General features: G+C 38.6%; 1 protein-coding gene across 4 annotated transcripts in view; it reads left to right on the top strand.

Annotated features, from left to right (window-relative positions):
* Positions 1-25,220, top strand: part of CSNK1G3 (casein kinase 1 gamma 3) — a 96,936-nt gene extending 71,716 nt beyond the window's left edge. For 3 of the 4 annotated variants that reach the window (XM_061625028.1, XM_061625046.1, XM_061625055.1), the window contains 3 exons: positions 8,846-8,952; positions 10,013-10,036; positions 25,064-25,220. In XM_061625028.1, coding sequence (XP_061481012.1) covers positions 8,846-8,952; positions 10,013-10,036; positions 25,064-25,118 — 186 coding nt within the window. In that variant the 3' untranslated portion in view covers positions 25,119-25,220. The remainder of the gene's footprint in view (positions 1-8,845; positions 8,953-10,012; positions 10,037-25,063) is intronic. The other variant, XM_061625036.1, reaches the window with a different exon arrangement.
* The last annotated feature ends 2,496 nt before the right edge of the window (positions 25,221-27,716 follow it).

Below are 27,716 nucleotides of genomic sequence, written 5' to 3' on the forward strand. Positions count from 1 at the left end.
GAAAATTCTACTTTATAACTGTATTTGTAACCATGTTCCTTTGACTATAATATCTATACTGAAAAATCTCACAAAATATGACTTAGTTTCTGCAAATGCTTGTAGAAAAACACCTATCTGGGTTTTTTGGGTTTTTTTTAAAAAAGGGGGTTGGTATGGTAGACTTGAGAGCCAGTGTGGTGTAGTGGTTAGAGTGTTGGGCTACAACCTGGGAGACCAGGGTTCGAATCCCCACACAGCCATGAAGCTCACTGGGTGACCTTGGGCCAGTCACTGCCTCTCAGCAGGAAGGCAATGGTAAACCACCTCTGAATATCGCTCACCATGAAAACCCTATTCATAGGGTTGCCATAAGTCGGGATCGACTTGAAGGCAGTCCATGGTAGACTTGGGTGACTTTTAGACTGCAGTTCTAAACACGCTTGTAGTAATGGGAATTGAACTCACTGCCTGACCTAGTGACTGCATCTTCCATTTCTTCATTTAATAGATAATCTACTAGAACAAAGGTGAGGAACCTTTGACCCTCCAGATGCTGCTGAAATACAACACCCATCAGTCCCAGCAAGCATGGCCAGCGGCCAGGGATGATGGGAGTCTTAGTTCAGCAACATCTGGAGGGCCAAAGATTCCCCTCACCTGTGTTAGAGGTACAAGCACCACTAAACTCTTAAGTGGTACATAGGGAGTGCAATAGCACCATAGTTCTCTCAAGCTCTGGAGATGCAAGATCCTGCTTTTGGAGGGATCTTACTGAATTGGAGTACATGTGAAAAGTAGACTTTGATTGTATATTTAACTTGCTTCTTCATTTTACAAGTGACTTGTTAGCTATCTTACCACGATGAGAAAGGGGATTTCACAAAGGGTAGATCCAATAGTGATATGTTGGTTAGGAAGTTAAACAGCCTTTACTGACATTCTCACAGTTAGTACAGAATGAGTTTTAGGATTATAAAACATATAAAGCTAATCATTAGGCTCCTCTGATGCTTTCTGCTTGGGCCCCCAATTCTTCAGGAAATTTGAGTGGCAAATGGGAAGCTTCCTAGGACCCAGTTCACCCTTCTAAAATGAGGATCTGGGCAGCTCCTACATCTTCATTTGCTGCAATATTCTTGAATGACCATGCAGTCATTACAGATCACTGATACAGAAAGAAGGTACTTTTCTGACAACTTTGTGTCCAGCCATAATCAAGACTGGCTGAAACATGCTATTGTTTCCAGTACTAGACAACAATAGAAACAGAATGCTTTCCTCATACTGAGCAGTTTTAATGAGTGTCTGAGACAGGACTGGGATTCACAGTGAGCAGGCAGAGACTATTTATTTAAGAGAATTTGTATTATGTATAATCATCAAAACCTCTAAGTGATTTACATAAAATGTAATATGTACTTTAGGGATTACTGATAAAATCAGATGTTAAAAATAAATTAGCCTAAATATTTTCAAAATAAAATAAACAGCTTTTAAAAATAAACATTATATAAAAAAGATCAAAATACATGTTAAATGTGTGGGTAGACTGGATTAAACAAAAGTGTTTTTAGTAGTCACCAAAAACAGTAAAGTGAAGCCACTGACCTAATATCAGTGGGCAGGGAGTTCCAAAGTGTAGGTGCTGCTACACTGAAGGATTGATTCCTTGCAAGTGTGGAATGAACATTATGTGGCACTTGTAACAGTGCCAGTTTTGTAGATCAAGGCAATCAAATAGGCATATATGGGGTAAGGCAATCATTCAGGGAAACTGGTCTGAAGCTGTTAAGAGCTTTACAAACCAATAGTAATGTCTTGAATTTGGCTCAATAACAAATTGTCATCCAGTGCACGCTTTCCCCAATTCTCATTCTACCAATCAAGTCCAGGGGGATACCATGGTTGATGGAGTTGAAAGCTGCATAGAGACAGAGAAGCAGGAGCAATGTCATTCCCATTGTCCTGCTTTAGGTAAAGATTATCCATTAGGGCAACCAAGGCTGGCTTGGTTCTGTGGTCAGGCCTGAATCCAGATTGGAATGGGTCTAGATAATACATATAATCCAAGAATGCCTGAAACTGCCCTCTCATAACCCTCTCCACTACCTTCCTAGAAGAGAGAGATTTGTGACTGGCTCTAGGACTAATTTCAATGGGTCTAGGGTTGATTTCTTCAAGAGTTACCATATCACTGCCTCTTTCAGGACAACAGGAGCCACCCCCTCATATAATAAAGCATTATTATTCTGGACCCAACCAGTCAAACCCCCTCTGTTAGATTTAATGAACCAAGAGGGACAGGGGTCAAAATGGCAATGAGGTTGGGCATGTAGTTGCAAGCTCCTTGTCCACATTATGCTGTGTAAATTGAAACCGATCCCACAACACATCACAGATTGAGATATTGGGTGCTTTGACTGGAACCACAATAACTGCAGTGGCAAAGCCACTCCGAAGTCAAACAACTTTATCCTCAAAACATGCAGCCAATTCTTCACAGTGGGTCCTTGAATGCTGCAGAGGTCCCTCCCCTACAGTGTGAGACAGCAACCTCCAGATCATTGAAATAGCTTCACTGGCTGCCTACTGGAATATGCAGTGCAGGCTGCAAAATGTGCTGCCTTGGCTGCCTGCACTGTCACGTGATAGACATAATTATGTGCCCAAACAGTGTTTGGTCAACTTAAGAGTAAGACTTGCACCACTTGCACTGTAGTCTTCATCTGATTTGCTTCATAGCCTGTAGCTTCCCAGAATACCAAGGAGACACTTGGGCCCTGCAACACCAGAAAGGGCACTTGGGAACTATCATGTCGTTTCACTGTTCCATAGGGAGACCAGGTGTTCAATAGGATTGTCGACTTTCTCTTCTGGAAGATCCTCCAGAGCATTCACAAATCCATCAGTTTCCATCAGTCTCTGAGGATGGGACATCTGAATAGATCCACCACCCTTACAAGAGGGAATTGTAGCCACCAATCCAAGCTATGTTAAACAGCCACAAGAGTGGCTGTAGACTATAGTCAAGCATGGATTTTTCACATTCCGCCATGTTAAATTGAAAATAACTCCATGCCATTCTGCTGCTTCCCATAAGCTCATTTCAAAACAAAATCTTACAAAACCTATAGTCCTGAACTCAGAAGTGCTTGCTTAACAACCCTCTAAGTTTTCATGGTGAGAGAAAATCCAGAGTTCAAAGTGTAAAATGATTAAAAAAATCCAGACCCCTGTTGGAATTTTTTCTGTCAGTGGTCTCATAATTTGTTGAAATTAATTAAAAATCAGCCACATTCACAGAGTACCTATTACTGGCCATGCCCTATACTCTGACCTTCACCTTCATCAGATTAAAAGGTACAAAAATGCCTGGCTGATTTTTACTTAATTTAAGAAATTTAACATTGAAGTCTATGATAGTGCAGGCATGCTCAGTAAGAATCAATTGTTAGTGTTCCAAAAGCCAGACTAATAGCAGTTTGGCTTGGCTAATCAGGGGGCCACTTCCACACCAGACATTTATTCCACTTTAAACAATCCTGGCTTCCCCCAAAGAATCCTGGGAAGACTCGAACCACTGTGGCCACTGGAGCTCTGTCAGGGGAATAGGAGTCTCCTAACAACTCTCAGCTCCCTTCACAAACTACACTTCCCATGATTCTTTGGGGAAGCCATGACTGTCCAAATGGAAATAAATGTCTGGTGTGGGTGTGGCGCCTGATTAGCCAAGCCAAACAACTGTGAGTCTGGCTTTTAAAATGCTAATAGTTGGTGTTTACTGAGCATGTCGGTGCTTATAACTGACTTCAGTGTTAATTTTTTAAAATTAATTAAAAATCAGCCATGCATTTTTTTAACTTTTAAACTGCAGAAGATGAAGGTCAGAGTACGGGGCATGGTCAGTAATAGGATTACAGGTACTCTGAACATGGCTGATTTTTAATTAATGGCAACAAATTATGAAAACACTGACAAAAAAATCTTGCAGGTATAGATTTTTTCCTCTTCCACTTTGAACTCTCCATTCTCTCTTGAATGTTTTGTGTATCACCATGAAAACGTAGAAGATTGTTAAGCAAGCATTTCTGAGTTCAGGACTATAACTTTTGTAAGGTTTTGTTTTGAAATGAACGTATGGGAAGCAGCAGAATGGAATTGGGGGTATTTTCAATTTAACATTGTGAAAAGCAAAAAGATCCATGCTGGCTATAGTATACAACCACTCTTGTGGCTGTATAAACAGTGGGAGGTAAAATACATTCTAGGAAATTTCTAGGTGTGCTGTATGCTTTTAATTGACCATGCCTACGTTTCCTTAATGAAGTGGTTTAAGCATAGCAGGCTGAACACATGCATTTTGGGCAGACCAAGTTTGTTGCTTCCAACACCTAGATTTATTAAGTTTCAACATACTGTAATCAGACTAATTTTACATCAAACCACAGTTTTAGATTCAACTGTTAATGCACCCAAAATAGAAATAAAAATAGAATTAAAATATAATCTCCAGTTTGAAATACAAAAGGCTGTCTTCACCATCAGATGACACCGACCAATAAAAAGGCTTTGAAATTAATACAAATGAATTTGACACAGATTTCTAGGATGAATAATGAGAGAAATATTATTTTCCAGGTTAGATTCTCCATAGAAACAGTAATAACACAGGAAAGAAGCAAAGTAAGAAGAACAAACATATAAAAACGTAATTTTCAGTCTTTGGAGATCACTCACCATATGCTCAGAGGCATGCTATCAAATTCTTCCAAGCTGCATAGAAAGTGGATTTGACTGTGAAAGACCAACCCAGATTGTGTCTGCATTTTTACAAATGTGTAGGGCAGTACAATGTCTCAGAGAGGAGGTCAGGCCGCCTACTCCCCTGGTGCATTCACTATAGCTGCCCAATTTCCCTACTTTTTCAAGTTTGATAGAAATATCTGTTGCCTTTAGGTACGTTCTTAAACCGCAAGCATTTTTTGCCTATCCATTGTTTTAATAGTATTCTTTCAAAGCTGTGGCTTGCTCAAAGAAAAGATTGCTTCAGATGTTAGTTTTTTTTACTTGAGTTCAGCATCCATATAAAGAAAACTGATGTGTGTTGTATTTTGAAGTGCAACCACATGAGTATTTTTCTGATTCTCCTAAGCTGTTGGGCATTGCTGATCTTCATAAGGACACTGTAAAACATAATATATATCGTTTTATTGTGTTGTACACCGCCCTGGGAGCTGTTAGCTATAGGGTGGTTTAGAAATGCAAATAAATAAATAAATAAATAATATGCTGCCCTTTAATTTTGCTCTCCCTATCAGTGGGATAGGAGCATCTTCACTCCTCACAGTAGTAGAAATGAATCATTTTGATTTAACATTATTTATATAAAAACCTGATTGCTTTTGTTTAGCAAACTCTGTTAAATGGTTCTCTGCTGCAGCCATATTTTCTGTAACACATCAGAAATTTAACCAGTGTTGTCATAGTAATTATTGGAGATGAGATGTTTCTGTTGCTGGCGTCTGACACCTGTGACCTCCTTTGAGTGAAAAAGAACAAATGGCAAGTTACTAATCTTAAAGTTTCTACAGTATTTTGTGGCAGCTCTTCCTATAATAATGATTTGATAATACAGATCTGTGATAAGCATTATCCTCAAAGATGGTCTGTTGGTCAGGATTTCATATGTTTGTGGAGTGAATTGGTGAATTTGTCCATGCATGTTTTATATGGTCTAGCCATAAGCCCCGGACTAGGTTTTCAATTCCACACTACAACTACTGGAAACCATGTTATGGGATCCTTCTACAAAGTATGCAAAGAAATAAGCCTTTACATTTAAAACCCTGTTGCGCTTGCTAAGTATGGGTTTGCACCAGCAATTCTTGTGTTCAGTGAAGTGTTTGGATATTAATGCTGATATTTGAACAAATATCCTGAATACCTTTCTAGAATTAGCAATAAACCAAACAATTGCCTACATGCCAACAGGTATGAATTACTACTTTGAAAAAAAAATTTTTATTACATTTCTGTAAAGTCCACATCACATGTCTAACTGTTCTATGATGCCCAGTCCTGGTGTGGATTTGCATATGAAGTGCCTTAGTGCTACATAAACTTACCTGTTACCTGGATGCTTAATAAATTTACCATTACATAAAACCATCATAGGCATGAGGTTGGATTACTGCTTCTCTTCCATTAATGCAACACATGACATGAGCGGTTTTGCTTTTTTAGAAGAAAATAGGCATATTCAGAATTGGAGTTTAGGACTATTAATAGTTGTTGTAAATCATAATATTGAAATAAAAATGTCCAACTTTTCTAGATCTCAAATGCATGTTTTCTATAAAACAAGAAAAGCTGGTTTAAGTTAATTGAATGATTGTAGAAACCTTTAGCTTGACTGCTTTCCAGTAGACGTGCAGTCTGAACCTGTGCTGCTGATTTAACTTGCTTCAGCACAAGGATCTGCAGCCAAAATAACATCCTATTCCAGCAAATATGGTATGGCTATGCAGTTCTGCCCCACTTGATTTTAATAGCCCCTTTTGTCCTTCATGCTGCAATCCAATAGATACTTACCTGAGAGTAAGTCCTATTGAACCCAATGGAGCTTGCTTCTAAGTAAACACGTATTGGATTGCAGGTTTAGTACTGTATTTTTACTTATGAAACAAATGCTAGCATTTAGGATACTGCGTAAGAGGCTGTTAGTGGATTTATTCTTGATCCTTTTTCAACACAGATGATTAGGGCAAAGCTTTGTTTACTGGCACAGCAGCAGTGATTGCGGCTAGTGCTAAACAAATACAGAGTTGGCATAGGAGGGTCATGCCTTAGCACTTGAGCAATGGGATAGGTTGTCCATTAGCACTATGAGTGTGAGCCTAATGCTACTTCCATGGAGCCGTACACTTCTAAACAGACTGTATCCCTGCTCCTACATACTGATATTCTAAAAGTTGTCAGTGATGATGGCAGAGTAGCTGTATGTGGGCAAACTGTTTGCTCTGTGTGTTCACTCTTGGAAATGACAGTATGTACTTCCCCCCTCCCCCAGAAATACTTCTATAGTGTTAAAGAGATGAGCCTATATTTTCAACTTTGGCAGTTAAAAAGCTTCTGAAAGAATCTTTAAATGGAAAGCTTTAACCTTGACTTTATACAGTCAAAATAGTTTTCTGTTCTCATTTGTCTATCATTTCAGTAGGTACACAATATTAAAACTGTTTAGCAATTACAGTTTTTTAAAGTCTCAAACATAGTTATGGTGCTTGGGAAATCTGTCTTCATTTTTATTCTGTCTGTTCACTTTCCATTACAGAAAATAAATGATTCAAGTTGTGGAAAAAATTGGTTGTCAAGAATGTTTGACTTGTCAATATGAGAAATTAAAAAAATTATTTCTGACTGGCCATTTTTCTCACTTGCTTTATTTTCTGGAAGAAACATACTGTTCATTGTTAGTGTTTCACTAGTTAGCCTCCTACATTCCTGTTCTACAAGGGTTTGTCTTAGTTCCTGAAAATGTCAGCTGAAAAGCACTGATGAATTGTCTCTTTCACAGTTACTGTGTTGCAGTAACTTGAAACACTTATAAAAGGTCTTTTAATTTTGTTTTTGTTTTTTTGTTTTCCCTCTAGCAAATTATCCAGAAGTCCTACTGCTTATTGTAAGAGGCTGATTTCACTTTATGTTCAGGCTTCCTACCCATTTTTTAAATAATGTTTTAGACTTGGCTGTTTATAGGCTGCTAGTTTGTTCTTGATTTGGGATAATCCAGATTTGCTAGAATGGTGTGTCTTGAACATTGTTCCAGACCCATATTAAAAATGTTCCTTGTGACCCTCTTAGAACAAATAGTAATGTGTTGCATTGAAATTCCCAAATTCTAGTAAAAATTAAGAAGTGGTTCTTCCAAGATGCTTCAAAATTTGAGATAAGTATGATACCAGAAGCATTTGTTTATTTCAGGGAATGGAGTAGCTAACATGTTAGATGCACAATGCCACTCTTTCAAATTCAAAAGTTATATTGTATTGCTAGATTCATTTGGAGTTTTGTGTAGTAGCAATTAGTATTTTGGTATCACTAATCAGTGCCTTACCATGTGTTTGTGAGGAACAAGTCAGGTTTATAAGAATTTGTTTTCTTGAGATTTATTCCTGCCCCCATAAAGTTATTTCCAGGCATGTAGCAAGCAAAGCAGATGCTTTGATACTATGGAAGAAATTACAACTCTTGTTTGTTAGGGTGACAGTATGCTTTGAGGCAGAAAAGGCTTGAAGGGTAATGAAGTATTTGGTATTACACTACTTTTATTGTGTTTAATTATATTTTGTGTAGGCACGTACCCTCATTGGTATTACACTTCACAGGACATTCATAGTACAAGTCTTCATTTAACATCCAAACATTTATGTGCTGCTCCCATTTAGTGGAATGTTGCCAGTACTTGAAGTTACAGCCGTGTTTCATAGTAAATCTTTTTTATTATACCACACAGTTGAATGTACTTTATGTGGATCCCCATATTATATGACAAGATAGTTCTCTTTTTTAAATAATAGCTATTGCTATTTATGGCAAACTCTTATTTCTAAATTTGGTACTTTTATTTCACTCCACCCTTTTTTTCTCCTTTAACCGCACACTTTTTTTTATAGATGGCTTTTCTACAAGCAGTTGGAGAAAGTTTAGTAAAAATGCATGAGGCTTGAGCAAAAAAATGGTTACAACCTACAAATAACCCATTAATATATACTAATTGCAGCTCTTTATGTTAGGAAACAAATGTTGCAGCAAATATAGGCATTTACTGTTGCATGATTTTTGTAAATGCTTGTAATTACAGGTTGTAAGCTCAACAAATGGAGAGCTCAACACTGATGATCCTACTGCAGGACGTTCAAATGCACCTATCACAGCCCCTACAGAAGTGGAAGTAATGGATGAAACAAAGTACGTATTGTTTTAAACTAAATAAACCCTATGTTAATACCACATATTGTGATGCTGAATTAGAGTTATTCTGTGTTTCCAATTGTCATTCCCTCTATTTTTAGTTCATAACAAGTCATAGAGTGCTTAAGCAGCTTTCATTTTGAACTTCTTAAAAATGGAGGGTTCATCACTTGACAGGCGAATGCTTACTAGAAACTGTTCGTATTTGTAGACAATGCAAAACTTTCAAGGTGTAGTTCCCTTTCAGTTGTTTAGTGTTCCTGGTAGAACAGATGGAAAGAACAAATGTTTGACATGGGAGAGATCTGTGTAGCTTAAAATTAGCAATATCATGGTGCCTACCCAGTAGAGGTATTCATGTCACCCTCTTACATTGTAGCTCTCCAAATCATAGTGCCTGCCCCACCCCCAATACATGTAGCCTTGAGTGTTGAGAAAGTGAAGTGCTTCAGATTCCAGTATTTGTCAATGCCATGTGCACAGTTCTTCTCTAGGGAAGACTGTGGTTTCCACATGTGGAAGGACCTTTCTGGGACTCAATGAGAGGGTGTTTCTGCCCTTCCTCACCAGAATATTTCAGGAAATGGGAGGTGTGTGCACCCATCTAACTCACCCTCCCTCCCTCTTCATTCCAAATAACTCAACATCCTTCATATGCCAATGGTGTGGTAGTGGTAGAAGAAATACGGCTTTATTGACACCTAAGAGGGTCCTTCTGCATGGAGCACTTGTAGGGAAGAATAATTTCCAATATTTAAAACTCGTGGAAAGCAGCTTGGTCTTCTGTAATGAACAAGCAACATTTGTGTTTTTGTACTGTAAAATGTGTCTAGAAATACCTTTAGGCTACAAGCTGAATATGTAATAGGAGTAGTTCAGTATTTGCAGTGGCAAGATCCGTTTGCTTATATTGGTTCACATTAATTTCACGGATATTTGCAAATTATAATTTTGGTCTCTTGATAACTTCAGTGTTGTATTATATATGCAAAATGCAGCTCTTTTACAATGGATAGGATTCTGATTCTCTTTTACCCTTGTATTTTCTTTGTATTAGCTGCCAGAAAGTGTTGAACATGTGGTGAGTTCTAAAGTGCAGGCAGGCAGAAAAGGCTCCAGAGCATTTTAAAAACAAAAGAGCTCTCAAGAGCAAAGTACAATTGGAAAACCATACAAAAGAATTCTAATGGCTTTTACTATTGGTCTTTCTTTTTTAACATGAGAAACTTACTAGCTTATCGAGGAGCACTTTTGCCTGCTTCAGTTCTTGCTTGTTTTTCAAATCTTGGTGTACTTTTATCTAATACTTCTAAATTTATGCTTTAATATCTGTGGTTATATACTGTAGTTTGCATATTAGTATACCATTATAGAGGGCAATCAACTTTTGCAATTACTTTAACTTCCCGAGTAATATCCTAACACAATAAACAATTAAAGCATTTGGATCGCCACTAAATTATAGCAGATGTTTACTAAAGTGTTAGTTATTGGCAATTATTTGCTAACAGATAGCTCGATCTGTGAACGCTTGCTTTTCTCAAATTCATACTTTTATGAGTTTCCTAACTGTGTTTGTTGCTGAACCCAATCTGTACACTAAACTAAATTTTATAAGTGATTTACTAATGTTGTAACTAAATGGCAGATTTTCTAAAGTGATGTAAGAAATTTTAAATAACATAATCCAATATTTTTATTTAAACATAGGCTATAATGTACTAACTAACATATAAATATATTCATGACATAAAATACATTGGCAAAAGCCGTGTCAACTTACCCCAGTAAAGCTGCAGAACAAGCATGGGTGTCCAGTGCACCATAGTTGTGGGAAATAAAGTAAATCTTAAATGTGAAAATACTACTTTAGCCCTTCTCATCCAGCTAAGAAAACTTTTAAGAGATGGATGACCAGCATATCATGAATGATGGTCAGGGATGGTGGGAGTTGTAGAATCATAGAATAGTAGAGTTGGAAGGGGCCTATAAGGCCATCAAGTCCAACCCCCTGCTCAATGCAGGAATCCAAATCAAAGCATTCCCGACAGATGGCTGTCCAGCTGCCTCTTGAATGCCTCCAGCATCGGGAGACCCCCTACCTCTCTAGGTAATTGATTCCATTGTTGTATGGCTCTAACAGTTAGGAAGTTTTTCCTGGTGTCCAGTTGAAATCTGGCTTCCTGCAACTTGAGCCCATTATTCCGTGTCCTGCACTCTGGGATGATCGAGAAGAGATCCCGGCCCTCCTCTATGTGACAACCTTTCATGTATTTGAAGAGTGCTATCATATCTCCCCTCAGTCTTCTCTTCTCCAGGCTAAACATGCCCAGTTCTTTCAGTCTCTCCTCATAGGGCTTTGTTTCCAGTCCCCTGATCATCCTTGTTGCCCTCCTCTGAACCTGTTCCAGTTTGTCTGCATCCTTCTTGAAGTGCAGAGACCAGAACTGGATGCAGTATTCAAGATGAGGCCTAACCAGTGCTGAATAGAGGGGAACTAATACTTCACACGATTTGGAAACTATACTTCTGTTAATGCAGCCTAATATAGCATTTGCCTTTTTTGCAGCCACATCACACTGTTGGCTCATATTCAGCTTGTGATCAACGACAATTCCAAGATCTTTCTCACATGTTGTATTGCTGAGCCAAGTATTCTCCATCTTATAACTGGGCATTTGGTTTCTTTTTCCTAAGTGTAGAACTTTGCATTTATCCCTGTTGAATTTCATTCTGTTGTTTTCAGCCCAATGCTCCAGCCTATCAAGGTCCATTGAATTTTGTTTCTATCTTCCATGGTATTAGCTATACCCCCCAATTTTGTATCATCTGCAAATTTGATAAGCATTCCCTGTACCTCCTCATCCAAGTCGTTAATAAAAATGTTGAAGAGCACTGGGCCCAGGACCGAGCCCTGTGGTACCCCACTTGTTGTAGTTCAGCATCATCTGGAGGGCACCATACTGATTGTCTTGAAATATTTCCAAACTTGGGAATGCAGTCCTGTACCCACTTGCCAAGGAGTAAGCCCATTGAACTCAGTAGGAGTTACTTCTATCTAGGTCTGCATAGGATTTCATTGGTGCTGGTTTTGAAAAAGACTCTCTGGTTGTGAGAATGACTATGGGAATATATTAAAAGTAAACAAGGAAAACATGCAAAATGTATATACAGTGTGACACAGATGCAACGCCTAGTGGTAAGAATGAAACAGTATAAGTATTAACTGTACTCTAACTGTAAAATAACATGGCTTAGTGGTCAGATTCTCACCCTTGTTTAGGAAATATATAAAAATGTTACCAGTGGGAAGCTTAAGCTTAATCAGTGATTTAAATCTACTCTTTTTCCTGCTGATTTAAATCATAAGTTAAATTGCTGTGAATTTAGTCAGCCATCCCGAAGCAAAGTCCCGCAGTCTGAGCAACCAGTCTTCTGGCCTTTAACTGAATCAATTTGCTTTTCCCAGGCAACGCTATTTTACTGAATGTATCTGGTAGAACCATTGATTCAGTTCTAACTGTATGGCAGCCTCATTTATATCCCAGATAATATAAAGTTGGGTTAGGGGTGCGGCACAGGACCAGATCTTGCTCTCTTTGCCTGCTCCATCCCCGCTAGGATGCACACCTTAACGTGGTGAGGGGATTTGAGAGTGTCGAAGAAACTAAGAGCAATGCCATCAGGAGTCTAGACAAGAGGCTGGACTTATAGCAGGAGCACCCAAGGCGGAATGGTCAGACGTGAGACACCAGGCTAAGATGCATCCAGACTCAGAGGAAGGCAATGGTAAACCACCTCTGAATACTTTTTACCATGAAAACCCTATGAATAGACTATCAAAAATGCAACATGAGATAGTGCTGGAAGAGGAGAACCCCAGGTCAGGTAGTACTCAGTGAGATCCTGGGAAAGGACAGTAGACAAGTACGAGTAGCGCTGTGACTAATGACACAACTGGGTCAAAGCTGAATGAAAGCCCGGAGGCTTATGCGCACAGATGCGAAAGGAGAATCTGGAGTTGTATGACATACACAATAGGAACATGGAATGTGAGAAGCATGAACCAGGGAAAGACTGAAATTGTCACACAAGAAATGGAACATATCAACATTACAATACTTGGCGTGAGTTGAATTGCAATGGACAGGAATGGAACATTTTTATTCAGGCAACTACAAAATATTTTATGCAGGAAAAGATAAATTAAGAGGAAATGGGGTTGCTCTAGTAGTGAGAAGTGATGTAGCAAAAGCAATTAGGAGCTATAATGCAAGGTCTGAGCGAGTGATATCAATGAGATTTAACAGGAAAGATATCGACATATCTATCATGCAAGTCCGTGCTCCAATGGCAAATACAGAAGAAGAGGAATTGGAGAGATTTTATGCAGACGTACAGGAAGAAATTGATCACACACCAAAACAGGGTGTTCTGATAATCATGAGGAACTGGAACACAAATGTAGGGAACAGAGAAGAACTAGAAATTGTGGGAAAATGAGGCTTACGAGATAGAAATGAAGCAGGAGATTTACTGAATTCTGTGAAGCCAATAATTTGTTTCTTGTGAACACATTTTTTGAGCAATCAAAAAGACAACTACATGTGGACATCACCAAATGGTCAATATAGGAATCAAATTGATTGTATAATTGGTAGCAGAAGATGGAGAAGTTCCATAATTTCTGCGAAAACAAGAGCAGGAGCAGACTGGTACAGATCATGAACTGGTAATATCGAAAATCAGAGTTAAACTAAAGAGGAACAACAAAGCAATCATATTGCCCAAAATACCATTTAAATAACATCCCAGAAGAATATAAAGATAAAATAAGGAACAGATTTGAGGCTTTAGACTTAGTTGGTAGAAAACCAGAAGAACTATGGATTGAAGTTGGAGACATTATCAGGGAAGAATGCAAAAAAACAAAAGCTCTAGTTAAAAAGAGAGAAAGACCTAATTAGATGACTGGCGAAACTCTTAAAATGGTTAAAGAGAGAAGGAAAGCAAAAAGAGACAGAAACACGGTTAGAACCCTAAATGCAGTAATACAGCGACAAAGAGAACTATTATAATAGTTATTGTATAGAAATAGAAGAGGACAATATGAAGGGTAGGACAAGAGACCTATTCCAAAAGATTAGAGAAATCAAAAGGAAATATAAACTAAGAGTAGGGATGTTGAATAATCTACAGGGGAACACACTGACTGACAGATGAAATAAAAGGAAGATGGAAGCAATATTCTGAAGAATTATATAAAAGAGATACAAGAATGACAGATTCATTCATGGAGGAACCGTATGATGAAGAACCAGAAATTTTAGAATGTGAGATGGAAGCTGCTCTTAAAATACTTGGAAGAAACAAATCACCAGGAATAGATGGCATACCAATAGAGTTGCTACAAGTTACTGAGACTGAATCTGTCCAAATTTTGACAGAAATTTGTCATCAAATATGGAAAATTAAATAATGGCCCACAGACTGGAAGAGTTCAATATACATCCCAATTCCAAAGAAGGGGATCCCAGGGAATGCAGTAATTATCAAACTATCACCTTAAATTCTCATGCAGGTAAAGTAATGCTCAAGATTCTACAACAAAGGCTCTTACCATATATGGACCGAGAAATGCCAGATGTCCAAGCTGGATTTAGAAAGGGAAGAGGCACCAGAGATCATATTGGAAACATACGTTGTATAATGGAACAGACCAAGGAGTTTCAGAAGAAAATCACTCTGTGCTTTATAGATTACAACAAAGCCTTTGATTGTGTAGATCATGAAAAGCTATGGAATGCTTTAAAAGAAATGGGGTGCCACAGCATCTGATTGATCTGATGCACAGCCTATACTCTGCACAAGAGGCTACTGTAAGGACAGAATGTGGAAAAACCAATTTGCTCCCAATCAGAAAGGGTATGAGAGAGGGGTGTATTTTATCACCCTATTTGTTTAATCTATATGCCGAATGTATCACGCAGAAAGCAGGTTTGGACCAAGATGAAGGTGTGAAAATTGGAGGGAGAAATATCAATAATTAAGATATGCAGACGATACTTTATTATTATTATTATTATTATTATTATTTGATTTATATCCCACCCTTCCTCTCAGCAGGAGCCCAGGAAGGCAAACAAGTGCACCAAAAACATTAAAACATAAAAAACTTTAAAACACATTAAAATGAAACATCTTCAAAAACGTTACTTAAAAAAAGCTTTCGAAACATCTAAGATTAAAAACATTTTAAAAGAAAGGTTTAAGAACATATTAAAAAGCAATTCCAACACAGAGACACATAGAGCACATTACAGTAATCCAGCCTGGAAGTTTCCAGTGCGTGGACAACAGTAGTCAGGCTATCCCTGTGCAGAAACAGCCGCAGGTGTCTTACCATCCAAAGCTGGTAAAAGGCACTCCTAGCCACTGAGGTCACCTGGGCCTCTAGCTACAAAGATGGTTCCAAGAGCACCCCCAGACTACGAACCTGCTCTTTCAGAGAGAATACAACCCTATCCAAAGCGGGCAACTGACCAATTATCCAAACTTGGGAACCACCAACCCACAGCACCTCTGTCTTGCTAGGATTCAGACTCAGTTTATTGGCCCTCATCCAGCCCACCACCAAGTCCAGGCAGTGGTCCAGGGCTTGCACAGCCTCTCCTGATTCAGATGTTACAGAGAAATAGAGCTGGGTATCGTCAGCATACTGCTGACACCTCACCCCAAATCTACTGATGACCATTCCCAAGTGCTTCATTTAGATGTGAAACAGCATGGGGGACAAGATGGTACCCTGCAGCACTCCACAGCACAACTGCCAGGGGGCCAAAAGAGTCACCCAATGCTATTCTCTGAGAGAGACCTTGGAGATAGGATCGGAACCACTGTAAAACAGTGCCTCCAATACCCATCTCACCAAGTGACCCCAGAAGGATACCATGGTCAATGGTATCAAAAGCCACTGAGAGGTCAAGTAACAGTAACAGGGTTGCACTTCCCCTTCCCTCCCAATAAAGGTCATCCATCAGGGCGACCAAGGCCGATTCAGTCCAATAACCAGGCCTGAACCCAGACTGGGGTGGGTCCAGATAATCTATTTCATCCAAGAGTTCTTGTAATTGCTGTGTGTCTCAATTACCTTCCCTAAAAAGGAGGCATATGCAACCGGTTGGTAGTTGTCACAAACCAATGGGTCCAGGGTGGGCTTTTTCAGGAGTGGTCAGATCACCAGCTCTTTCAAGGCAGACATCAAGACTGCATCAAGGCGAGCAGCTTTACCCTCAAAGTGCATTGCAAACAATTCACAGTGGGCATCCAAAGGGTCTAAAACTCCATTTACTGGAGTTGATGTCAACTCACTAGCAGAAACCAGCAATGATATAAAACGAATGCTGATGGAAGTTAAAGAAGAAAGCACAAAAGCAGGACTACAGCTGAACATCAAGAAGACTAAAGTAACAACACAGAAGATTTATGTAACTTTACAGTTGACAACAAGAACATTGAACTTGTCAAGGATCATCAATACCTTGGCACAGTCATTAACCAAAATGGAAACAATAGTCAAGAAATCAGAGGAAGGTTAGGACTGGGAGGATAGCTATGAAAGAACTAAAAAAGGTCCTCAAATACAAAGATGTATCACTGAACACTAAAGTCAGGATCATTCAGACCATGGTATTCCTGATCTCTATGTATGGATGTGAACGTTGGACAGTGAAAGAAGCGGATAAGAGAAAAATCAACTCATTTGAAATGTGTTGGAGGAGAGCTTTGCAGATACCATGGACTGCAAAAAAGACAAATAACTGGGTGTTAGAACAAATTAAACCAGAACTATCTCTAGAAGCTAAAATGATGAAACTGAGGTTATCATACTTTGATCACATAATGAAAAGACGTGATTCATTAGAAAAGACAATCATGCTGGGCAAAACAAAAGGGAGTAGAAAAAGAGGAAGGCCAAACAAGAGATGGATCAATTCCGTAAAGGAAGCCACAGACTTGAACTTACAAGATCTGAACAGGGTGGTTTATAACATGCTGTTGGAGGTTGCTGCTTCATAGGGTCGCCATAAGTTGTAATCGACTTGAAGGCAGATAACCCACACACATTTCTTAAAATTCTGCCACCTGAATCTGTGTCTCTCCTTGTTTTTTGGGGGGGGGATACCTCTGGTATTTTGTGTGTGTGTGTGTATTGTAGGTAGATAGGCAAGCTCACCAATAAGTCACTGTCCCTAAGTGGGTTATACAGGAATACCCCACATTAACGTACGCAATGGGTCCAGAGCAAGTATGTAAACCAAAAATGTACTTAAAGTGAAGCACTACTTTTTTTCACTTGCACCGCCACTGTGCCACCTCTTCTTCACGCGGAGACTCAAAGCCTGGCGCTAAAGCCTCTGCTGCTGCGCTGCCGTGCCTCTCAGCTGATCACGATCATGCCTCCCAGCTGATTCGCGGTCACGTCTCTTTCCACCCCCCACCAAAAGAATAGGCCACAACCAAAGGTTAAGTGTCCGTTCTTGCGAAGCGAAGTACGTAAACAGGGGAATGGTGCTACTGTAAGTATGTCCATATTCGCGAGCATCCGTAAAGTGAAGGTCCGTATAGCAGGGTATTCCTGTATTCTCCATAGTATTTTCTAGCATTCACACTTGGAATCCTTTGGAAGATAGAAAGAATTGTTAATTGAGTTTTTTACTTCTAAATCACACTTGATTACCATGGTTTGTTTTTTTCTCATTAATTTTTTTATTCAAAGTTTCAAAAAACAAAACAAAACAAAAACAAATTAATAATTAATACAATAAAATAAAATGTTGACTTCCGATTTGTCGCAGATCAGTTATAGGTCTATAATATATAACAAACCTGTCTCTTAATATATTACAAAATCACTTTCCTCCAGTAGTTATCTTAATTAATCATCAAATCTCATTAACATCACTTTATTCTTTCCACAAAAAGTCAAAGAGAGGTTTCCAGTCCTTGAGAAATATATCCATCGATTTTTCTCCAAATAAACATGTCGATTAATCCATCTCATCAAGTCTGCTAGGTCCAGTAATTTCAATAGCCATTCTTCCATTATCAGTGTTAATTCCATCTTCCATCCTTGCATCCATAATAATCTTGCTGTCATAGTCATAGTCATATAATAAGAGTCTGATGGGAATTTCTTTCCTCACAAATATTTCCTTGCCATCAATTCTGAATGTGTTACTGAAATGTTGTTGTAAAGTCATATCTCTGTTCCTCTTTTTTACGAAATGCACTAGCACATCTCTTGAGAGTTTTTCCATTGTCACATATCTGTAATTAATTCTATAAATTTTCTCTATTTCAAGCTCCATCACATCATTCCAGTCCAGAAATTTTTTCGAAACATTGATAGCTTTATCTCTGATATCTTCATCAGTTTCTTCAGGGACAACGCTGAATTCCAAACAGTAATCTTTATCTCTAAGGTCCATAAACTCCAAATCTTTTTCCAGTTCCACATTTGATATATCTGTTCCAATCTCCAGGACTTGCATCTTCCCTTTAATTTTTCTTTCTTTTTCTATTGCTTGTCTAGTTATATCTCTGATCTCATCAACCTCCTCTCTCATAAAATCCCCTATTTCTTTCAGCTCCTGCTTCATTTTGCCAAATTCAATTTTCAACTCTTGTTTGCCATGCCTAAGTTCTTGTTTCGTTATCTCAATCTCATCCATTATTTTCTGAAACATATTTACTTCCAGGGTCTCAGCCACTTTCTTAATTGTCATTTTTAAAACCAAGAAGAAAAAAAAAAAACCTTCAATTTCCAATATAGCACTATTCCCAAGCAAAGAGCAATTTATTTCTTTTTCCAGCAACAAAGGAGTTAATATTCCAAACCTGATGACATCATAATGTAAACAGCACAAACTGCCTTATCTCTTACGTGTCCAAGAATGCAAAACAAATTTAGTTCACAGCATCCAAATAGTTAGTGGCATAAAGAACAAGCAGATTCGTCAAAATGAAGTAGACCAGAAAAAATAGTCCCAGACATATAATACTCAAAAGTTCATATAAATCAAAAAAATTTCTCCTCAGATTAGATATCTCTCATCCGTTTGTATCTTTATAATTCTCAATTCCAGGCCAGCTTTTTGCAATAAAAACAAAGATAAGCTATTTCGATTTCCTTCCGCCTTAATTCCGTGTATAAAAGAGAAAAGTTATAACTCACCCAGGGATTCTTTACTGCTGATTCTTTTAACAAATCTCTTTACTGCAACAATTTAAGCCAGATGATAAGGATAGAAAGAAGAATGCTTGCCTGTTAGAATCTGTTTTTCTTTGAAGAAAAGAAAAACGTCTCGCTTAATCAGTTTGAGCTTGCTTGAAATTCCTTGGCTCCGTCCAATGTTGCTGGCTGGTCCTTCGTTCATAGGCAATCCTAATGAATTCAAGTCCCCCAACAAACACAACGAAGCTTGTGGATGATCTCTTCGTTTCTCCCTTGCCTGGGAGAAAGTTTTTACCAGTCAAAAAAAAACTTTTGACTGGTTTTAAAACTGAAAAAGCTTCCTCTGAGACGAGAGCTCGTCTCAGAGGCAGGCACAAGCGAAGCAATCCTTCCTGGAAGTCGATTACCATAGTTTGTAATCATTATCTCAGCTTTTATACATCTGCAAAGGAGGTCACCTTAAAATGCATATTTTGCATGTAATTCTGAATATTTTGAAGTTTTCCATGAAATTACTTTCTATTTTAAAAACAGTTGTAGGCCTGGCAACCAGGGTTAACCTAGTTAGGCACTTGGTGGGAGTCCGTGCACTGGCAGGGTGTCCCTTGGCAACTGTTGACACTAAGCCTAGAGAAAAAGCAGCAGTAGCTGCCACCAAGAGTGCATTTGGGATTTGCTTCAGCTGTCAGTCTAAGCCATGCTCTCTCTTCTTGGTGCTCTCCACTAGTTCTGCCTCAGGGACAAGAGAATAGTAGGTGAATATTGGTTGCCAGAACAGATTTATCCATCACCCAAATAACAGAATGCGGTGACCACACTTTTTCTGAGAAAAGTTGCCAGATCAGTGGGAAGGCACATCTGTAAGGGGTGACATTGCAATCATGCACCCTACTGTACACAGTCTGATCACTGAGGAGGAGAGGTGAATTAGGGAGCAAAGAAAAGTCATTTTATAGCCTCAGGCAGTAATCTGCCATGGGGGGAGCATGCTCTGCTGCTGCTGCTCATCCTCACATACATGGGTGAGACAGAACTCTGAAAAAGGGGGGAAATACCTATGTGGTAGCTTTTATGCCCCACTTTTCACAGGAGCCTGTCATATGTCCTGAAAGATGTAGGATCCTCTAGAGCAATTTCTGAGCTAACATGAGGAGGTAATTGGAAGAAGTAGCAGAATAAATTGTTTCTGTGGGCATGGGAATATGCACTCCAGGCTTTGTTTCATAATTACATAATTTGTATGAATGCTAAGTTTATTTTGGTTCTGTCTTCTAATAATAATATACGGGACTCTGTTCTGGAGCATGAGAGGCCATGTCAGGAGGTTCTCAAGTTACAACAGGATTGGTGCATACCACTAACACATTTGTGTTCACAAACGCATTGGTTGCATTTCTTTGAGGCAACGTCAGCTTTTATGTTCTTGCTGTGTCTGCGGTAGGGCAATTGCAGAACAGTTTGAATCTGGTGTGAACTAAATAAATCAAACTTGGTAATTATGCTTAGATGAGAGCTGCTGCAAGTGCGGAGTGCTGCTCTTTAGGGTTCCAGCCAGCCACTTTATCTTCCAGGATACCCCATTTCATTCCACACTCCACAGTCTTACATGCCCTCCTTATTCTATGGCAATTGAGCATATTTACTTCTCATTGGGCTGCTTTGATTTGTGCTGCCTAAGATGTTTTCCCTTAAAAAATGCTTGTACTCCTGTAAACTTCGGGGGTTCTCTGAACCTGCTGGCACCTCCTTGTGCATGAGTGGTACTGTCTAGGCTAAATAAGCAAGGCACTTACCGCTTGAGTATCAGAAGGCAGAGGAAACATGTGGGACCACCAACAAAATGTTGCAGTGTAGCATTCAGGATTTCAGCCAGCCTGTCATGCCTTCTTCCAGAATATGCCATTCTCCTTCCACCATGTTTCCAGGCGCAACTACTTCACAACAGTTATTCTGTTCTGTGCCCACTGAGCATACTCATTGAACTCTTTTTGTACTACTACTGCAAACTTTGAGATTCCCTGTACTTGGAAACGCCATCTAGATAACCATGGCTTGGAGCTTTTTTGCTGCTGACTCTTTGATGCATGTTCACATCCCCACTCCCCTATCATTTGGCTGTGACAATCACGCTTTTCAGCTATACAGGAATTAAGGTTTGTTGTTTTTGGAAATGCTAATCTAGTAGGAAAGTAGCAGACAAAGCCCCACTATGTTTTCCAAGAAAAAGCTGACTTAGCCTGGCAGGACTTGGTGAGTATAATTCTGAGAAAATGCTCCTGAGAAGCCAAAGTTACAATAAGCAATGAGAATTAAAAGCCTATAAAACACACATGAAAAATCCTAAGGTGCAAGCACATCTTAAAAGTCAAAGTTGGGAAAAGTCAGAGCTAGAGGATTTAGCGAAAGGAGAGATTTCCTTTCCCATGCCTTAGCTCTCAGATTGAACAAGTTTTGACAGTTTCCTTTGTAGATGGGTTGTTAAATCAACTACATTATAGGCCCATGACATCAGACAGGGCAGCCTTAATTAACATATGTTTGCCTAGGGTTCAAATCCCCACATAGCCATGAAGCTCACTGGGTGACCTTGGGCCAGTCACTGCCTCTCAGCCTCATGAAAACCCTATTCATAGGGTCGCCATAAGTTGGAATCGACTTGAAGGCAGTACATTTACATTTTTAATAGCCTTTAGTACTTTGATGGTGTAAGTTCTTGTAGAGTATAAATGCCTCCCTCTGTGTTACAGGTTATCACTATATATCTGCTTTTCTTAAAAACCTGAAATTTCTGCCTCACATAGGATTGACAGTAGAACACCTGGAAATAGCAATTGTGTGTTGTATGTGTGAAAGTGAGGCCCTCTAGTGACCATTCAGTTAAGGACATATCATTTGGCTGGCTGCAACTCGTATTCTTCTGTTGTGTGGAGATACTTTTAAAGCAAACAACGCAGTTATAATGTGTTATGAAATGTGTATCTGCCCAAATGAACATGATAATGTTAGAGATAGTGTTAGGTAGTTATTAGCATTCACATTTTCTTCAACTTTACAGTAAAATGTTTGGTAATAGTCTCCATTGAAGGTTAACTCAAGGGATCAGGTTCCAGGAAGAGATGCTTTACAGCAGCCTTCCCCAACCTGGTGCCCTTCAGATATTATGGACTACAATTCCCATCATCCCTGTTGAGGGCTGATGGGAATTATAGTGCAAAACAGCTGGAGGGCACCAGGTTGAGGCAGCTTGCATTACAGCCATCCAGTCCATGATCTTGAGACAAAGCATTTTTTGTCTGTCATTTAACCATGGTTATGGTAGCAGTACTGCCTTGTTGTTCCTCATATTTATTATTTATTACATTATTTTTAGCAAAAATTACATACGGCAACAACAGAATAATAAAAATAGAGTATTAAACCTATTTAAAATAGAGAGAGAACAGATTAGTCAGATCCACTGAGCTAAAACAATGTTAGAATAACAACATGTGTAATCTGTTGACAGTTTGTCCCCACCTCCCAGAATCACCCACATTTTACTAAGCCACTCTGATATGGGTGGGGTTGAGCCTATTTTCATTTTGCTGCAATCAGAAATGTGGCTGCTATCAATAAATGCAAAGTTAATTCTCTTTAGATTTCTGGAATAATTTCATCAGACAAGCCTCCCAATAGGACACGCTCATTTTAGAATGACAATGAGAAATGTAAATCATACGTAGTTTTGCCCTTTAGTCCATCTTGTTCAGTGTTGTTTATACTGGCTGTCAGCAGCTTTTCTTAAGTGTGAATTTCTCTCCCTTCTTTCCCTTGCTGGACTTGACGGGGTTAAGGGTTATGCTGGCACCACTAGGGATTAACCAGGGATTTGATCCAGAGTTGGAAGCTGGCTTCAAAAGACTGGTATGTAGCTAGTATGAACCTTCAATAATGGTGGTACTTATGGAACCATTTAAGTGAACAGAGTTCACGCTCAGGAAGGGAGAGATTAGAAGGAAGGACACAATTGTAAGGTTTGTTTCCCTTAATCATTCATAACTGAAAGGACAGGCTGCACTACATCTGCATCGGTCCTTTCTGTAATACTTAGAATTGTGTCCCATGTTTCATGCCAGTTGCTAGCAGTTGTATAGTACCTATGTATAATTAGACTATTGAAATAAATTAAAAGATTTATCCACGTCATTGTGGGACTTATTTTGCTCTATCTTATTCACTCTATTCAATATCTGTATTAAGCATCAGAGAAAAAATATCTGGAGCTTTGGAGTAAAGTATCATCTAGCTTTTGTTTTCATGTGATCCAAAAGGGAAGGCTCTGTAATTACGTAATGTTTGGAGACCATGGTTAACAGGATGGACACTAAAGAATTTAAACTGAATCCAGAAAAGACAGAAATTGTGGTGGCTGCAGATCCTTGACACCCAGAGAAAGACAGTGGGGTTGATCTTTGATATTTCTGACCTGTAAGTGACATCGGATAACTTGGAGTTTAAATGTCTAGGTTGTGGTCCACACTGCTTTTACCAGCTTCTTCAAATGCAACAATTTAGACATTTTATGCAGGATATATACTCAGAAACCATCATACATGTGTAACCTTGAATGTACCACAGTGTTAAATACATAGGACCACTCTTAGAAAGTCTTTGGAAGCTTCTGATGGTACAGAATATATAAGAATCAACTTCTGAAAGCCTAGTAGCTAAGAACATATTTGATCTGTCTTGAATCAGCTACCATAGTTAACTATAGTTCAAGGTGCTTAACGTTTCTAAAATCCTAAGTGGTTTGAAGTTGCATGTTTAGTGAACACTTCTTAATGAGTAGGTGGACTTCTGCAAAGATACAGATAACATTCTCTGTTTTGATGCTAAAGCATATTGGGCAGACCTTATTGGTCACAGAGCCACTCTGCAATTTTTCCTAAAGAGGCCTGCCAGAGGTCAACTTCACAATGTTTTAGAAATTAGCAATGGCATTAGGTATTCTGGATTTTACTGTAATTTTCATCTTTTAACACTTCTCACTTTTGTGTCTAAGCTATTTGGATGCTTTCACTGAGACAGGAGTGTTGTCCTAAACAAGTATGTTCTTGCTCTGCTCCTTTGCTAGAGCAGAGAGCTTGCCTAGCCCATGTCCTGAATCACGACCTAAATGCAGTGAAGCTGAACATAATGTTACTAGTAAATAAACTGGTATGAACTTTCCTGTTTCTTTCCTGTTTGGCCACCCATAATGCTACAGTATGTCAACATTTAGCTCTTACCGATGCTGCCAATACCATCAAATCGTAAAAAGGTTCTATAAGTATTGTGTAACTACATAAAGATAAACAAACCCTAAATAATGTGAAAGCTATTCCTATAATCCATTCTCATTTTTAGCCACATGTTGCTTATTTCAAAAACCAAAAATTCAACCCCATCATATTCTTTAACAAAAAAAAGCACCCCTCAAAAGCCACACAAAATATGCCCACTGCAGTCAGATAATGAGATTGGGGACTATAGCTTTATGTTCAAACATTATTATGCCTAATTAATACACTTGTTTGTTAGTACCTAATGAACCTAATGTATAGGAAACTGTTATTCTGTGTTGCGCTTATATTTTCTTCTAGATGTTGATGCTGTGCCACATCAAACTATACCATCTTCATCACATCATCTGTATAGAAGTATGCGATGATGAAATGAAATGTTTTAGAAATCATTTTGTTATATTTATTTGTTATAATCAACATGATTTGTTTTTAACCCACTTTGAACTGGCCTAATCTTAAGTATATTCAGATTAGCATGATATCTGTATCAGGGTTGTCTCATTACTTCTCTTTATATAAGACAGTTTTTATATCACAATTGCAGGTGCTGCTGTTTTTTCAAGCGAAGGAAAAGGAAAACCATTCAGCGTCACAAATGACTTTGGAAGAAGGCAGATCATGGGGAATTACTTACTTGCTCATCTGCTATATCGTGATTAGTCATCTCTCTAGTGACCACACGTTTTTCCGGCACCCCTCTTTCAATGAGAAGATCCTCATACTTGCTTTGATTTGGTGGTTTGACATATTTTAGTTTGGATCATCTCTTCTGGAAGCTTTAAAGCAGTGTCAACTTGAGTACTTATTTGACCACTAAGATACAGGACCAATGGAAAACGAATGCTGCTCTTTCCTCCAGCAAAACTAAGCTGTCATAGAAAACATTAGCAGTGATTAGCTGAAGAACAGATATGTCATAAACCTAGCATGTGCTGAGGTTTTTCAAATGCCAGAGAGAAAGCAGGTGATTTTTCAGAGAACAATGGACATGAAAGCAAGGCTATCCAAGCATTTAAAATGTCTTGCTTTAAGATTTCTTTTATCAGCAACACCTGCATTGATTTCCCCCCCCCACTGCTTTGAAAGTACCGTGTTTGCAAATTGTTACCATCCAATCCTGTCAGAAAACATGGTATAGTCACTGCCCAGTGATACTGAGGCACAAGCAAGGTGAAGAATCATCTGTTGCCAAAAGTCTGTACTGTGGTTTCTAGGGGAGGGGGTTAATCATTGTCAGTACAATCTGGATTTCAAAATCAGCTTTTGTTGTGCCTCTAATTGAGATGCAGTGTAGTAGAAGTGGCAATAGTGCTTGTACAGAAATAATGTTGTATAATGCAAGTTGTGCTTCCAGTTATGTCCGACACAAAGGCTGAAATGTTGACAGAAAGACGCTGAGGGGTTATAAAAACACACTACAAGAAATGACTGTGAACACGGATTAGTACATTGGGGAATAAATAAATAAAAATTCATCAAAAGCTAGAGCTGAATAACAACTTTCAAAGTGATGAAGGGCTGGATGTCCATGTAACAATTTAGGTCTGTTTGTAAATTATTTGGGTATTTGATTTAAGAAAAGAAATGGAAATAGTTTGGATGTAATCCTGCCTTTAATGAATGCTAGCCCTCCCTGGAACTTCCTTACGCTTTGGCGAAATATTGCGACACTAAGAAACAGTTAATAGGATTGGTCGGGTACTTTCCTCATAGCTCCTTGAAGTGCCTGTATTATGAACAAATGAACTGTTCACTAGAAAAGGCAGTCCTTTCCTCTTCCCTCCCCCACCCAGATTGTTTCATTTAAAGCCATAATGACAGAGGTGTGCTTTTGTCATATTTAGCTGCCAGTATCATGAAGAGTTGCAGTAAAGGAAGTTAAATGGCTAAACAGATTTGTTGACCAAAACTCAAATTGTGTATGTTTTCTTTCAAAAAGAGCCTCCTAGAGCTAACTTTTAATAACTTTTGTCTATCAGTGCATGCCTTTTGGCATACTTATTTATTTTTAATATCTTGTGGTAACATTCAAAATGTGTATTAAAATGGATAAATGCACACCTTTGGATTCATTATTGCATTTACAGGGATTGTTTTGTAATTTATTTTATTCCTAACAGCCAAAAGTGCAGTGCATTGTCTTGAATTAGGTGCACATATCAATACATTGTGCAAATCTGGTCATTGTTCGTCACTGTTGCTGTTAATGACGTTAGTATATCCTTGGTATAAAAGCTTGAACCTGGCCTTTAAAACATAGATTATATGACTTGGTCACAGTTTTCACTCTGCCTGTTTGTATTACTGATAATGTCTTAAACTCCCAAGGAGACTGATTATTTTATTTTATTTTTATTTGAGCTGAGAAGGTAGCCATCCTAATGTGAACACTTTCTTTGCAGTATTTGACCAAATTTTTCTTCATGATATTTGTAAATACATGCAGTATCTTATACACCTGTTCAATTTCATCCTTCAGGATTACTTTGGCCTGTACAGTGTTTATATGAACTGAACTTCTTCCAGATAATCCGATTATGGACTTGAAGATTAAAAATAAAACCTGTTTGTTTACTGCAAAGACCAGAATCTAGACTTGGCTATTTAGCAGTATTTTTAAGTACTCCATTTTAATGCTAAGGAACCTTGTCCTGGCAACACACAACTGGTCGATAGTATGTTTTGCAGTTATGTTCAGGTTAAGCCAACAATGTTTGCATTTATATGCTTTTCCCTGTCTAAACTGACGAAATCAACATTGCCTGAATGTCTGAACAATAAAACACATCCCTGTTTAAAAATATTGTAACAGATGAAGAAGAAAAAATAAAGGTAGTTTTTTTACTTGTCTCTTCCATCTTTTCAGCAGCATTGAACTTGCAAAAATAAGTGATTTAACTACAAGGGACTTCTTGACTATTTCAGCTACCACTTACAGTTTTAATCTAAAGTGTGTACATACCTGTGAAAAAGATTAAAAGACGTATTCCATGGCTCTTTTGCAAATACAGACCTTCAGCGGCATGTGCTCTTCTCCTTCAAATACTGAGCTGAAAGGAATTATTGTTGGTACTCTAGCTTTTTAACTATTTCAGAAATTGAGATGTGTCTAACTTCGGCTTGCACTATTTATTTATTTATTGTTAGTTTGATTTATATCCCACCCTTCTGCCCAGCAGGAGCCCAGGGCAGCAAAC

The sequence above is a fragment of the Rhineura floridana genome, chromosome 1, assembly GCF_030035675.1.
Source record: "Rhineura floridana isolate rRhiFlo1 chromosome 1, rRhiFlo1.hap2, whole genome shotgun sequence".
NCBI lineage: Eukaryota > Metazoa > Chordata > Lepidosauria > Squamata > Rhineuridae > Rhineura > Rhineura floridana.